We start from the raw sequence: 17,333 nt of genomic DNA on the forward strand, positions 1-17,333 counted from the left end.
TGAAAATGTTTTAAAAATTGTAGAAATCCTCATCATTAAGACCGTTAAAAACAATATGACCGAAATAGTATCCATTGTTTTCTTATGTGCAGTTTATATGGTAGTTAAGTTTTAAAATGAAGTACAGCATTTCCAAGTCTATTTTAATATTCTTTTAATAAAAACCGTATACATTTCAAACTGAAGCATTTTCTTTGGTAGTTGTACCTAGATTTTTGTTTAAGTTTTATATTTAAAATAGCCTAGTGTTAACAACAGCTTATAATTATTTTCTCGCTAACTCAAGAACTCCGTACATATTATTTTAAGGAAAGTACAGTCTACTTAACTTTTTGTAATTCGTGTGTTGAACATAGAATGCACTCCAAACACAGTACGATTCATTGTTTTATGAGAGTTATATAGGTAGATAAACGGTATTTTGACTTTAAATTTGTAATTTCAAATAAAATGTGAAATAACTCAATTATTATCATTGATATGGGATTTTTCATTGTAAAATATTTAAAGCAGATGCGGTTTTTAATACAATGCCGTTCAAAACATGTTTCTATCTTGTCTAGTTCATGAGATATGAGCGATGTTCTAGAACAGGCCTCAGCGCTACTTCCCCCCCCCCTCACACCAAGTTGTGCACCTGCTGGAATGGCGACAACATAGGTTTTTGTCATCTCCAAGGTGCCCCCTAGGAGGATTCTCCTAGGGTGCCCCCAACAACAATCAAAAGTCAAAATGCGTTACACTTTCGGTACATACCCAATTTTTACCACCCAAGTCTGTACCACACGTTGATTTCTGCCGCGCATCGGCGTCATCCGCTTTGCTTCATCGGAAACCTCGCATAACCTTGTAATATTTCGATATAATTACCATATAAAGTCACTTTAGCGTGTAAAACATATTATGCACGATGAAAAACTGTACTTTTTGTTGTTTTACAGGGGTTTTAATGGATAATTTAACGTTTTTTAGGGGTTTTTATTCAAATTTTTAAATAAATTGTTGAATAACTCAACTAATATCATAGATACTTGACTTTTCCTGGATACTTTTTTAAAGCAGATAAAGTTGGTAATACAATGCCATTTAGAGCTTGTTTCTATCGTGTCTAGTTCACGAGATATAAGCGATTTTCTAGAACGCGTCTCAGAGCACCTTCCCCCCCTCCCCCCCAAGTTGTGCACCTGCTGGGAGGGCGACAACATTGGTTTTTGTCATCTCTAAGATGCCCCCAACAACAATCAAAACTCAAAAAGAGTTACACTTTCAGTGCATACTCAACCCCCTATAGATGCTGGACTATAGATAAATCTTTCAATTGCATTTACTACATGAACGGACTACCAAAAAGAAACCCTACTATGTCCTTGCTACTCCCTCTTGTCCCTTTTCACACAAATCCCCGACTTCCCTATAATCCCCTACAATTTCTTCTAATAAAAGGTGTTCCCCAACGTAAGTTGGATGGAAAAATCATAGCTTCTCACAATTAGTTACCAGATACATACCACAATGAACACTCTCTTCCTAGGGTTATTAGAATTTTCATTAAGGAGATGCTGCAATATTGAGTTATAAATTAAAATTGACTTAGTATTTTGATTACTAAACTACATTTTATGTCTGTGAGTTTGTTTGCCATCAATTGCTTATAAGAACTCTTTAAAGCCCCAGTTATAGAAGAATATTCCAAAGCTTTTGGTTATTAACTTATAAATGAACCTCTCACTCCAAAACCTTTGGTTACCAAGGCAAATCTAGAATCGACTAACAGTATCAGGCTCCAGGTATTTTTAACTTGCATCAAAATAATTACATTTTAACTTGAATAAATTTTGTAAAAACTAAAAAAAAAGTTCAAAAAGTTTAACAAAATATTCAAAAGCTGCAATTTCATGAATGTGGTAGTCAACTACCGATAAACCCAAAGTGTTCACTTTGGTCAGAGTGGAATCCCCTCAGATTAAACTCAAAAGAGTAACCCTGCTGAATTATCAACAGAGCAGTGGAACCAACTATATATACTCCAATAGACGGTATCAGACAAAGGCGCAATATGGTGAGTTTACAAGCATTCATGTGTCAATTGAAATGGACCATAATACTGGTGCAGCTGCTACACGCACAAACACGCTTCAACACACAACAGCTACAATGTCTCATTATTGAACAGGTGGCGTATCCACAACACCATTTGTGCAACATGTGTGTTCGATGTGCAAAACACGGGGCTCGTAGCGCAGAATGGTTCTCACATCATTACGTTTATTAATCAGTGTTCCCTTTATGAATTCAAACCGCTAATTGGAAATCGCTTAGTGATTCAGATTTTTCTCGTGTATGTTAGTGAACCAAATAATGGCAAATATTTGTATGAAAAATTCTTGTTTGGCTTAATGTCTAATTTACTTGGTCATCTTTGTTTATAGAATGTGTTCATTCTCAATACAATCATAATTTTGCAATGTTATTTCTTAATTGTTTAACTATTTAAACTTCTTGTTTATTCTATGTATATAGTTTTTCAACATGTTAAATAAATTGGGATAAAAATTGATGATACTCACTAAAAACCTCTCTCAAGATGGATTGTACCAGGAATAGGATTTCACTCATTAGAATAAATATATTTTTTCCTTTTACAATAAATACCCAGAAATAAAAGTTGTATTTAAGGAAATACATTAACAATTGTATTTAGACATGTGATCACTGGTGTCAAATCTTTCCCACAAGAACAGACGTTTCAGTACTGCCCACTTCCTGCCGATCTAATCCGGTTAAACCAATGTCCGGTTAAAAGGTGTCCGGATAAGAGGGAGTCTACTGTAACACTAAATAGTAACAGTTTAATTTAAGCATTTTCAGCCGACATTAAAAAAAAACACCATTTAAGATCAACAATTACCAGCATTGAGCGTAGTGAGCAATAAGCGCAGGTATGCTCTCGAACTTGTTGTCGCTGCTCTCCAGGCTGAGCTGTCCGTCGTCTGCGGCCTGTATGAGGTAATGCTCTATGTAAGGACCCTTCCCAGCTGGCAGGCGTACTGAGATGGCCATGGTGCACGTCTGACTGGACTGGCGCACCACAAAGTTCTGTAACATGACATGGTTTTGTTACAAATAAATATACAAATAATATATGGAAATATGGTTGGTAAATGAATGATAAAGGTTGCTTTGGTAATTCGATTCCATGGGGCGTAATTGCTGTGGTCATCTATAAAAAAATTATCTAGAAGCTGGGATGAGCACTTCCAACAAAATCGTTTTTACTTGTACAGTATTTTACAACAAAGGGAAATGTATACTATTATTTATTATAGAAAATTAATAACATAGTTATAGTTTTACGTAACCAAACACTAAAATTTTTTAGAACATTGTGACCTAGGTATTGTGGAACCTAGGTATTAGGCGATCCACTTATATACATATTATAGTAAATGGATATATATAGCTGAGAAATTGGTCACATCACACTAAAACTCCCAACTGGTTCTGACTTTTTCAATCTCATTCTTTGACTATCAAAGGACAAGGCAAAAGACAATAGACTAGATCTATATCTCTTCTACTCCATGTTCAAGACAACTCTCACTTTTCATATACAACTTGTAATAATACACCATAACTTGGCCATGGCAAAAGTAACAGTCCTTGGATAAGTTCCAGTCTAGAATCTAGATTACACAACCAATAAGCATAACATTAGTTCCACATTCACAGTTATCCAATAACCTGCAGAAACCATACCTCCGATAATTACCTAGTTATTTCCCTTATAATCAAATGTGAGATTATTAATCCGTTAAATTTATTTTGTTTCATTCAATAATTATTTGTTTATTAATTTTAACTGTTATTAGACGTATCTTTTATTTACTTTCTGTAAATTTAATAACATGTACAATGCTAATCAACGAGTTATTTAATTATTTGTTATCAAAGATATTTACATTTTCTTATATTTTTAATAGTGTTGTCATTAACTTCTTCTTAGGAAAAGCAATTTAATATCTCACATTATTACTACTACCTATTCATTATTAAAATATTTGAAATGAAAAACGATTATTTTTTCTAATGTTATTTTTTTATCGGGAACCAACTAATTGATTAAGTGCTTGCTATACCTCCATAAAAAATTTCTACGTTTTTATTCATTTTGTGGGGTTTTTCACAAAAGCAATACTACTTTAGTAGTGCTCATAGTGCTTATAGTAAGTGCTCATTATAATGTCATATTTTACAAATATTTTTTATTTTTTATTTAAAGGCATTTTTAGACAATTTTAATTTAATACAACGGCTTAAAAATGTGTACAGTATGCAGGTTTGCTGCAACAGGGTTTTATTAAAGAAGAAAATGTTATTTTATTCAAATTTCATGTATACACAAATTCACCTTTACCTTTGAGTGATACTTTTAATTTAAGATCTAACTAATACATAAGTTTACATAAACAAAGAATGTAACATTTGCACTAAAAACACACTGCTACAAGAACAAGAACAGATAATTTGTTAATCTCAGAGTTACTATTGAAAGTATGATAAAGACAAAATGATAAAGCTAATGAAGTGAAAAAAGAAGAAGCCAACAAGGGGAGGGTTCATGATAAATACAGGAAGTGTGTAATGCAAGGAAGCGATCATTATATGATGCAGTCTCCTGTATAAGACACATCCTTGCTGTAACTGCTACACTGATGCTGATCTTGAACCCAGTTACACATACGGTGGAGGGTAAAAGTGGTAAAACAATCTAGCTATCTGATAACTTTGTAAACTTGTAACTGTTCTGCTTGGATTCAACACTCGATGAGAAGACTCTTATATAAATCAACAGATCATAAACAGAACAAATATATGAGGGGTAAAAGATTGTGAACTATTGACCAAACTTGAATAGATACTGGATTAATTCAAATACTTCTGTCACAGCACACTGATCGTAAAAGCAGAGTAATTGCTGCTTTAGTTTATTTTTTTACCAAACCTTTCATAAAACTTAGATATCTCTTAAATAAAACTTAGTGATCAATTCTAATGCATCTGTCTAAATCATTTTATTAATCTACTCCATCCTACGTATCTATCCACTTACCCCGTCCTCCTTGCCCTGTAGTAGGTGGAAGGCCCCGGCACGCTGTATGCCAGGCAGGAACCACACAGGGTGCGATCGGATCAACCTCTCCAGCAGACCTATGTCACACGGCGCCTCCTCACACTCACCATCCTCCTCGCTGGAGTCTCCACTGGACGCACCACTGGACTCACATGACTCCTGGAACACCCAGCAAAAGGTCAGGTGTGGAAGTGAGGGTAAAAATACATGGTACAATATATAATTAATTATCTTGAGCGAATGGCAGTGATCAACTCAACCAACCTCTAAATAGTGCCTATCCTCTTAGCTGGTTGTATTGTGATACAGTACATATAAATGTTTTTTTTCCTAGGACGCTAGACTCGAGTCTGGGCTTGTTTTTCACATTACTTCAGGCTAGACCTAGAGTTTGAGGCATTATCACTTAGATAAAATCTTTTAGTGATTTGGCAGGATTTGAACCCGGGACCACAGAGACCAAAATTCCCCGCACTAACCACTAGACCAACTCGCACCCCACAGTACATAGAATTTTTTTATTGTATTTTTTTAAATCAAAACAAATAATAGTTAGATTTAAACAATAAAAATTTAAATTAAATGTATCTTTGTTTATTTGGCTCACTCTTTGTTTGTTATATGGTAATTACCGTAGGCAGTACCATAGATAAAACGTGTTGGTCAGTCTATGGCAGTACAATATTACAAAAAAGATCTGATTGATTTTTATTCTAGACCCATATGTCATTTGTTGGTTTGTTAATTAATTACTAGCTTTTTCAGAAATGGGTGTAGTTATATAGTAACTGTGATTGGACCGATGACTGTGTGAAACACTTTTGAAACATTCTACAGGATATAACAACAACAAAAATATGGAGGCCAAGTCAATATATTCTTAAACAATATTCAAACTAAAAAGAAAAAAAAATATGATTTCATCATTCAAGAGTTCAGAAAAAAAATTCTCTATACTTTACTTACTAAAACAACCCAGTATAAAACATGTTTAGTAACATCCAAATTCAGCATCAAGAGATAGAGTTATATCGTTCCTCTGTGAATGAGATTACAACAGCTGTTCACTCGGCAAACGAAATAAGCGAACAAGCGAGAGACGCAAATCCCTCTCTTTATTATAAACACCCCGTCCGGTATAATTAACTGTTGCTACTTAATTAGCTGTGTAACAAATGAAAGCGACAGAAGTAATTGTGTTTTGAAAATTTGTTGCCAGACACTAACGTAAGATAAGCAAAAGTTTATACAACTTTACTACAATATTATGCTTCTAAAATTGTGGTTCAATGATAACCTAAGTTTTAGTCCAGTGAGCTGTTTATTATATAAAAAAATTTTTAACAGAGAATAAAATAGCACACATATTTTTAAAATGTAAGTTTTTTTAAATCCTAAACCTGTAGATACGAGTGTTTTGTATCTTCCACAGATATGCGTTGCTCAGGTTAAATTACAAATTTGTAAGTCGTGAAATACATTGATGATCTAAATACTAAATTTTACATAGGACAACTAATTTTTCACATTCTTCAAAGAAATCCCTACAAATTGTTCAAACAAACTACAACGTGTACTTCAAAATGTTGAACGAATAAAAAACAAACTCGATTAATAGTTTGAATTCCTACACTCACAAATAAAGTGAGCAATCAGAAGGATTACTCAATTCGTTGTACTCATAATTTTGTGCAGTTTCATGCATCAGCAAATTATTTTTTCCCCCTTCGTTGCTAAATACCACTTACAATCACTAAATTTGAGTTTTGGATGTTTCGATGCAAATAGGTTTTTTTCTCTTCATATTGTTAATATTTTTTTTATTCACTATCTTCATTGTGTCTAAGTACTTCTGAATGTTTATGGACCTGTGTATAGCTGTATTAGCAACTCAAGCCCAAACACAGACGAATAGTCTACTTGGGAATTATTTTTCCTGTACATACACAATTTGTAACAAACATGAAACATTTATTCAGGAATAAAGAGATTTCGATTTGATTTGAAGTACGTTATTCAACAAGGTAATGAAGTCTTTCATGACTATCCGAATGTCGGCAGTGCGGTGAATACCAAGACTACGATGTCGTGGGTTCAAGACTTGGTGCAACTGGTACGTTTAGCATTATTGTTAGTTATTGTTACTGTAATTATTGTTTAGTCAATATTGGTACAGTCTATTACTGTACTTTTTGGCTCATCCTTGATTTGCTTGACATACACGCATGTTATGTGACCCAGGCGAACGGACATAGGTTAAAATTATCAAGACTCTTTACAAAGCTTACATTTTACACACAACCCATCTACCACTATGAACATTATTAACTCCCGCACTTTCAAACTCTCCATCACTGAAAGAACTGCGGCGACGGTAAAAAATTTAATAATCCGTTCATATTTCCCCATGACGCCTCCCCTTGTGTATCACCAGGACGAGTGTATCTCACCATAAACTACCCCCCCCCCTCCCCTGTGACGTCATGTGACAGCTTGTGTCCAAATATTGCGCCAGGCGTCACACGTCCTCAGCCCTTTATTACCGCCAGATTTACACCCTCATCTCGAGTCTCGAGTCTTGCCGCAAATTTTACATAATCTTCCCGCGATTATTGCGGTCTTGAGACCACCCCGACGTTGAGCTTGTAATGTATGGGCTTCGAAATTATTTTGCGGTGAAATATAGTGTTAATTTTCACACAGGGATTTTAGATTTAATTTTCGTGTAGTATGCAAATTGCGTCGATCTTCGTAAACTTTTGAGTGAAAAGTTGAGAGACTTGTAAACGTAATTAATTAGTGAACGAGGTTTTGTAAACATAAAAAAATTATCATCGTAGGAGTTTTAATGTGACAATTCCTCCCCTATCGAGTAACTAATACTTGCAATGCACGTTTAATGTGTATTGCAGTGGTTATTTTAATATTTCAATGTTAAAGGTCACACATTAAAGGGTAAAACCATAAATTGTTGGCAAACGATAAAACCTCAGAAATAGTTAAATTGACATTAGGCCTACCAACCTTAAACTAATCAAACATTTTGAATAAACGGATCATTGTCATTATTAACCGATACATTTTTTTCTTGAATTTATATTTTATTTATATCCATCTTCTATTTTGTAATTTAAATTTATTTTAATTCGTTGAAGTCAAATAAAAACAAAGTAGATAAAATGTAAAAGTTACAACGATGATTGTTTTACAGACATATGTATAGAACTTTCTTAACTATATCGCCGCATTGGCACTAAACCTTTAACTTTTCCATCGTTCCCTGTGACTAAAAACAAAAGCATAACAATGTTATTTGGGGTTTAAGATCAGAACTCTAAAAGTCTGAGCTTAGTTTAGCACAAATCCACGGGAAGAATTTGAACTTCTCAAGTCTGAATGATCTTAAAACTTTTCGACAAACAAACCAGTTCAACTTTTAAAACCAACAATGCTTTGAACTCAAAGTTTGTTTGGACAAATTACTCGCATTTCAATGCTAGTATATCTGATACTGGATGTACTTTTTACAAAGAAAAGATTTGTTCTAATTCAATGTTTTAATCGTACAGTCCGTAAATGACTGCAGCTATTCCGAACCACTGTCATAGGAAACTAATAATAATTGTGAACGATTCAAAAACACAGAAAGTTAATCAAAAATAAAATTTAATGGCAGTTACAAATAAGCCATGGCTCAACTTTAATCCAATAAAAAATGAAATAACTTTGTTAAATATTACTCTCCAACACTGATGTCAATATAACTTGGTAAATTTTCAAGTAAAAGGTGGTAAAAGTAATCTGAGCGAGGAGAGATGTTGAAAAGTTACACAGTTGTCAACAATCACAAACCCATCAAGTATTCGGGTTTTTATTTATTTTTTCATTATAATTCGTTGTTTATCTAATTACATATTTTGTTTAACTATTATTTGTATTTTTTAAATCAATCGAGCGTTTGATAAGACTTGCTATTAATAGGTTTTACTATTTTCTAAGAAGGTGAAAACGGACCCCTAATTTTTATATGAAGATAACAAAAGACAATAATCAAGCAACATATTTTAGAAGTTGAAGAGAACTTGCAATAAGAACATTTGCAGAACATGAATTTAAATTACTGTTGAGTAAAGTAATAACCATTATTGAATCCAGAGAGAACTTTAGACTTTAAAGTTGATAAGACATTCATGCGTGTTGATTCGAGCATGTAGTACAGTATTTACAATTCCAACATTCACTTTGAAGTAAACTCATTCGAATCAAGGAAATGTTAAACTCCAAACGCCTTTGAAGTAAATGTTAACCAACGACTTGGTAATAACTGAACTAACTCGGGAGGTGGAGAAGTTTTTATGTTAGTCAAGTTCTGGATACAAACAGACCTTTTTTGGTTGTAAAACGGGAAGAGAGTTAAGTTCCACTTTTTCCAATATGCTATTTAATCAAAGTCAAGTCAAAAACTTTATTTACGTAAAGAACCTAACTACTGTATTTCAAAATATGACTACTAGAAACAAACTGTCTTTTCAAAAATAAATATTCGACATCATACATATACATAAAAATTATAGAATAATGGTATTAACTTCACCTTGAAAGCTTTTAGAGGATCATTAAAGTGATTTGTACACTATTCAGAAAAGTAATTGTTGTTGTACAATCACTTCTATGATGTATTGTTAATGAAGAAAGTGTATAAACCGTTTAGCTTATTTATTTCGAGAAACATGTTAAACTATAAAAACTACTTTAAGAAAACTTTCATAGCGTTTTATCTTTCCCAATCACACAAATATCACTGATTTATTCAAACATATGAGATACGTGACACACTAAGCTCTCAGAACGCAATGGAAACTGTTAAAAGAGCGGACAGGAGGAAGTTTGCCCCATTAATCGACCAAATAGGTCCAACGAGCCCCAAATTGAAAGAAACTCGACTTAGATACGTGCTGAGGTTGGTCTGCGAGACAGGAAGTAAATATATGAAGGCTCTTGAATTACCTAACCATATATTAAGTATTTTATTTATGTTACATAATTTGTAAGTTAATTTTTTTGTAATTAGATACATCCTGAAACCGTACCTTGTTTGTTTGTTTGCCCTGTTTATCCGTTTGCCACCAATTGTGTAAAAGTATAGTTTTTACAATGTGTTAAGCTTTGTCAACGAAACACACAAAATATTGAAACAAGTTTCCCTCGTTTTTTTCTGAAAACTCAAAGCGTAGAACCATTTCTTAATCATGTTGAAAGGAGTGACAAATTTCTAAAATTATTTTTTTCTAGGCTAAACTTTAGCACAGATTTTTTTACACATGATTTTAGGCCCAAGCTAGGTGGATGGGATTTGAACCCGGGACCTCGAGGACCAAACCCCGCGCTCTACCACATCACAAGAACGCACCCAATAAGTATTTCTTAGAGTATTTTTTCTCAAGATCTTTAAAAATCTATTAATCAGATTCACAACTAACTTTCAAGAAAAAGCATAAGTAAGCTTATTAAGCCAACAAAGCGGCACCTATTCAAAATCATCAGCCGTCACTAACATCAATACAATGAATGAAAATTGAGGGAGGCAAATCCCCCGTCTCGTCAAGTGCAAAGTTTCCTTGGTGTAACAGCCCCAATTACTCGAAAAGTAACATCGGGGAAGGGGTTCCTCAGGAAAGAGGGTTTTGTCACATTTTATAAGCCTAAGAAGGGGATTTCTTCCCCTAATCCTAAGGTGGGATAAGTAATATGGGATAATGAGATACATGCAGACTGATTCAATATCGTAAATGGTTTCAGTTGGATTATGTAGGTTTTTACGATCATTAAAGAAACCGAGGTTTTTACGATCATTAAAGAACCCGAGGTTTTTAGGGTGGTCAAGAGTATGAGGTCCAAACGATGAGTAATGTTGACGTTTCGTATACGTTCAGCAAGCCATCTTCACGGCAATGTAAGAGAGTACCAAAGATTGTACAGTTCTTAATAGTAAGAGTTTTACTCGTTATTCTGCGAAATAACTAAATGGGGTTGCATCAACGGTGTTTTAAGATTACCGAGATATACCTGGGTGAGATTATATTTTTTACATTGCTTGCTTACTACATAATACAAAATTATCAAGTTAGTCACAAAACCATGTGAATTGACGTCCAAGGTTTCTAAAATTCTGTATCACGATGCCAGAAATAAGTACGGTTTCTTTGATAGTTACAATTTGGTAGGCATGCTCTAAAATTATACTTGCAAAGTTATGAAAAGCAGTTGGAGAGACGAAGAAGCATTTAGGAAGTTTGTGTTAAAGATGGGCTTAAAGAGTAATATTCTCTCGAAACGATTTAAGCCGCGGTTCCCTCATTAAATATGTTATCACTCATTATAATAACTTCTACGGAAGTGAATACAATTCTTTTTTTAAGTAACGTTTTCCATAAGTTAAAACTAATTTTTGGGATAGAACAAACTGATTTCATCCAGTGTGGCTTAGAAACATTCTAAAATTTGTATAATCTATGTCCTCTTTTACTATTATATTGATACACATTAGCTTGACTCCTGTTTAATTACCTTGAATCTACCAATTCGCCATGTTAGTTTCATTCTATTATCTTGGGGTAAAAGAAAGGTTTGTAGCCTATTTCCCTTACTTTACCGAACATTTCAGGTCTACAGTAACTCTCAAAAATACCCTTAACTTCCTTGTAATAAAGTCAACAAAGAGGCCAATTTAATTTATCAAACAACACAAAACCCAAAAAAGTCACTTACTCCCAAGAAAAGCAAAAGCAAACCTTAACTTTCTTCACCAACTCTTTAAAGAGCTCTAAACCACTTTTTAACCCATTTCAAATGGCAAGAAAACTGCTTATTTAGGAGCTATAAACACAGTAATTGCGAAATGCTCTTTTGTAATTCACCAACTGTCACTAATTCCAGAACAATAAACTGCACAACTCAACCCCCAACCCCCAAGATCTCGACTGAGTAGGAAGTTTCTAGTGGGACAAGTCAATTAACTGGGATAAGGGCGAGGGGATGAAAGTTTAGGAAGGGGTAAAGTCTTCAAGATTTTAAACCAAAATCGTACACTGAAGAAAACAAAATGCATCCTAATTTTGCTATTATAATGCTTTGTCACCACTAAATTAGTCAGAGAAAGGGATAAAGTCGCGAATATTTAAATACGAACATTTTAAGCAAGAAGGATAGTTAAGTAATGAATTTATTTTTCAAGTATAACTACAGGACATGGATACACATACAATAATTATTGTGAAAAGTCAAATTGTTTACAGTATGTAGTACACTACTTTTTTAGAAGTAAATATAAGTGTAAAATTAAAAAAGTAATAAACTATACTCATTCATCTCACAGGGATAGTTAATCAATTTTTATTTAACATGGCTTCGTTTTACCCAATATAAAAAGGTGGTAGAGTATCAAACGTTGATAATCGGCGAATCAACAGCAGCCCCATAGTCTATAGACTTACTCTAATTAAATTCTACAAAATAAACACAAAAAAATAGTTCTATAAAATGAATATCAGTAGCTGAGTATTCCATTTTTCACCGAGAGGTATATAAATGAAATTGTGAAAAGAACAGCGAGAGCGAGAAATCAATGGGATTATAACATATACCCTGTCAGATTTGTAGAAGCCAACAGAGTTTCTTTCCACTCTATTGTGATGGAGAATAAATTTCCCAACCGTAACTTTTATCAACTTTGGTTGAATCAGGTAGGAATGTTTTTTTTTTAAAGAGTTATGGATGAGAATTTATAAAGCATTGCAAAACTTTGGTTAAAAATATATCGAAGCAAACGCACATTGTCTGAGAATAGAGATAATAGAATAACATTCGTTAAAGAATATGGAACTATTTTAATTAATAGCAATATAATAAGCTTCATATATTTGAAATATTTTACATTGCTCAGTGTATCATTGATTAGAAACATTACAACTAAAAGTATTTGTAACACTACTAAGTAACTACTATGTCATGACCTTTAAAAACAATTTAACGTAAAGCCTTAACGCCAATTCAATGGATTTATTCTCTGTACAAACCAATAAGAGCCAGATAATGATTAGTTTTTACTAAAATATAGTAAAAAAAACTCGATAAATCAAATTCTTTGTCACATTTTTTTATTAATGCTTGGTATTTCTTTACATGAAATTCACAATACCATATTACAATATTTTTTCTATTGACGGTAATGTTTCCAATTTTTCGCCACGAAAAGTAATTAAAGAGATCAATATTGCTTTGACAGTAATCTTCAATTATTTATCCTAACTGAGGCAAATAATCTTTGGAAACAGATACAAAATCTATCAACTGATGAGCATGTGTTTTTCTCACACCTGAGTCCTTAGTAAAGATCAGTTAAAATAGAGTACCCCATACCAAAAAGCCCCCCCCCCCCGCACCCCCTCTCACACACGAGACACCATCTGGTGAGACGTTCTGTTTATTGGACGTCACAAAATACTAAGTCACTTCCATTTTCCTCTCACGGCGAAACAGTTTGTCGCAATAATGTTCACTTGTATAAAAATGGATGGACAATTTCAAAATAAATGCATACATGTCATAAAGAAGAAATTACAAAGGTAATTAATTCAACCCCTTTGAACTTTTGTTTTAAACCATTATTTTTATCAGAGTAATGAGTAAAAGTATGGCTTTTCAGTATTTTTGCAATGTTTATAATTTCGTTAAAAAGGACTGGGAAAATTGTATTCTTAACTGTGAATTGACAAACAAATTCTGAAATATTTTATGAAAATTGAATAATGATAAATTGAAGAAATGCGACAAAGAATTTTCTGGCATGAACTATATTGTACATATTCAAATTTGTACATATTACTGTTTTCATTCTATGTTCCTTCGTACATGAAACCCGCAAAAATTATCGTAATACTTATTGTCTACGAATCAGTTATGTATAACGTCCTCGATTAAACAAATTGGTAGAAAAACATTTTTTTACATAGGAACAGTGATCATTATAAAAATATCCCAATGTAATTTTGCTTCACACATTATAACTTTCCAGGAACCTTTCCGCATTTAACAATTTATTTAATTCAAACTGTATGCTTACTTTTATAAAATGCCAAAAACGACATAACAAACATCAAACAAAATAATTTTTTTAAAGTTATCAAAGAGTAATTAAAGTCATTAAACCAGTTCTGTACAACATGTAGGTAAAAGTATAAAGATACGAACGCAAGAAGAGTACAATAGGGGTTAGAACAGTTACTGCAGTGGTTAGAAAGTTAGCGTCTTAATCTCTAAGTGAGTTCGGAGCTCTAAGGACCGGCCTAATTGAAAGAAACTTGTACCTTGAGAGGGAATATAGCACGTCCGGATCCCCACATACATTGGATAAAGTGCTTCACGTTGGCTAAAGTGGGTAGTATAATAATTTAAACAATAAAATTATGATCTAGTTTGTTTTAACGGCCCATAGTATCGCCCACTCTAGGATGACCACAGATCATATAGTTTAAGTATCAGTATCGATTTAAGAACATAACTTTGTTTCTATAATCAATAGTATCTGAAGGAAATAATAAACATACATTGAATAACTTAAATATTCTACGCTCTAAGCATAGTATCGCCCACTCTAGGATGACCACAGATCATATAGTTTAAGTATCAGTATCGATTTAAGAACATAACTTTGTTTCTATAATCAATAGTATCTTAAGGAAATAATAAACAAACATCCAAGTTAAGAAAATATCCTATGCTCTCATATTAAACCGGCTGCCTGAAATTCAAAGCAATTTTTAACATTGTGATCCCCTTTTCGTTGGCATGAAGACCAATTAATATGAAAACTAATTACCAATTACGGATCATTGAAAGAAGCCAACTCACTTGGTGCCATGGAAACAAATTAATTGGGTATCTAGAAAACTCCCCACCTAGAATAATTTGATATGCCGCTTTAAAATGTAATAGTAAGTCTATTCATAACAATATTGATATTAGAATAGGTCAACACCGTCCTAACAAGGGTAACTACTTTAAAACCAAAAAGGGATTTTTTCTTGACTTCTCAAACCAAATATCAAATTTTGCCCGTGAAAATAAAGCTGGAAACGTATATTTATGTGCTTGAGAACATTTGAGAACCCTCCAAAACACACAATGGATGGTTTCTAATGGCCAGTAAGGTACTTGTATGACAATACTAAGGTCCAACAATACAACAGGGGGGGATATTGCGTTGGCTACCTTACTGGTGTATTTTCAAGCGTAAAAGTCGCATAGGGTTGCTATCTTTCAGGATTTACAGTGTGTTTTTACATAGGCTACTTATCTGTAAAACGTTTTGTTAGTATTGTAATGGCAGAAACTAAAGACCTACACAACAAGCGTTTTGCAGCTCAAGCAGAGTATATCTTTAACTAAAAAGACTACGTTATAATAATGTGTAAAAATATTATCCAATTTGTCTTCCTTAAAGTAGAAATTTGATATACATGTAGGCCCTACACACATTAGACTTATAAAATGGCCTATATTTTAAACATGTCTTAGTTGAAAAAAATACCGTAAAATTAATACAGCCTGCATAATTTGATGGTTGATGATACCATTTGTTATGCAACCTGTCTTATTCCATCCTAGCAATGAGATATTATGATTCAGAGACCCGAGAAAAGTATACTCCGAGCAGTGATACGAAAGATCTGTGGTTTTAAGACAAATATATGTGTTATTTTGAAAATTATATTTGGAATTATGAGACAAACAATTTGTTGTTGTTGTTAAATAGGATTCGTATTAGTCAGATAATCGTAGTAGTTTGACAACTTAATTGTAGTTAAGACACATTTCGTTTTGTGGCACAATAAGAGTATGTTGAGACATATTTTCTTAATTGTTTGCTCAATAGACTCAGATTTTAGAAAAGTGCAATAATGTTTTTTTTTTTAACTTTTATGATTCGGGGTTGTGAGACAAATAAATTCTTAGTTTTGAGACAAATATATTCGTAGTTGTGAGACACTGACCTGGTGCGGAGGCCTGGGTCTGGGGTGGTCGGTGATGTCAGGTATGATGCGGAACTGCGCTGTCAGCGAGTCTGCAATGCGCCGCTGATGGTTGTCAGTCTCTTGCTGCTGATCGTGCTGCTGCTGCTGCTGCTGCTGCTGTTGCTGCTGCTGCTTGTTGACGAGACTAGTAGATGTGCTGAGCTCGGAGCCCAGCCCCTGCATGTACGGCTCCAGGAACGCATCCCCTCTGAAACAAAACACGAAAATTAATCAAACTGCAATTATAAAAATATAGCTGATTTTGGATTGTACATAGTGTTCATGATGTTCTATAAACATGCAGTCATATTTTCACTTGTTGTTAGTTCAACATACCTTCACCGGTATTATTTATTTAACAATTACGGTTTGTTTAAACAAGGGTCTCAGCCGTTTTGAATTAATAAAAAAACATAATTTTCACATAATATTTTACAGTGATAACTCTAATTTGATAAAAGACAAAGATAATTACAAAACGTTCATTTGCATGGCATTTATTACAAAATTACAAAAATGACGTAAACGGGATTAATATTATCACAAGCTTTTAACGAAATCATATCCTAACGACATCGGTCTAAAAGCCCCCCTTTTAACTTCCTTAGAAGCTGCAACAAACCGTATAACTTGTGACGAAGACATCTTTCATATGGTAGAACATCTGTCAAAACCTCCTTCTTATCGGTGCCCTCCCCGAGAACCGGGCTTGTAGAAGAATATAAATGATTTCTGCTTCGGCGGGACATTAATATATTGTCATGTCAGAAGTCTTCCAGCTCACTTGATGGAAATCTATCAGCCAAAGTCCCTCTCACTTGGCATTTTGTTAATCTTCTCTAGTGGATTGTAACAAAATGAAATGTACGCAGTTAAACGCTAAGATATATACGATACCAATTGTATTACGATTTAAACATGTATGATTGAATACTGTAATAGGACTTCACTATTCAATGGTAAGTAAATAAGTAAAGGTACGCATACACAACAACTGTATACATAGAACCTCGAAAGTTCATTAAACGCTATAAAGAGTTTTACTTGGACTAAGTAACTCGATTTTTACGGATTTTTTAAATTTTCCCAACCCAATTTATCTTTCTTGTTCACTAATGCCGTTGTACGTT

The 17,333-nt window shown here is 33.5% G+C and overlaps 1 protein-coding gene across 7 annotated transcripts in view; it reads right to left on the reverse strand.

The window, feature by feature from the left end:
* The window catches only part of LOC128986806 (protein sprint), a 368,727-nt gene that overhangs the window by 56,287 nt on the left and 295,107 nt on the right, over positions 1–17,333 (reverse strand). For all 7 annotated transcript variants that reach the window (XM_054407335.1, XM_054407336.1, XM_054407337.1 and 4 more), the window contains 3 exons: positions 16,183–16,411; positions 5,111–5,290; positions 2,909–3,096 (listed from right to left, as the gene is read on the reverse strand). In XM_054407335.1, the coding sequence (XP_054263310.1) occupies positions 2,909–3,096; positions 5,111–5,290; positions 16,183–16,411 (597 nt within the window). The remainder of the gene's footprint in view (positions 1–2,908; positions 3,097–5,110; positions 5,291–16,182; positions 16,412–17,333) is intronic.

This window comes from Macrosteles quadrilineatus, unplaced genomic scaffold (genome assembly GCF_028750875.1).
Source record: "Macrosteles quadrilineatus isolate MER2022 unplaced genomic scaffold, UCM_ALF_1.0 Scaffold_2__2_contigs__length_208266976, whole genome shotgun sequence".
Taxonomy (NCBI): domain Eukaryota; kingdom Metazoa; phylum Arthropoda; class Insecta; order Hemiptera; family Cicadellidae; genus Macrosteles; species Macrosteles quadrilineatus.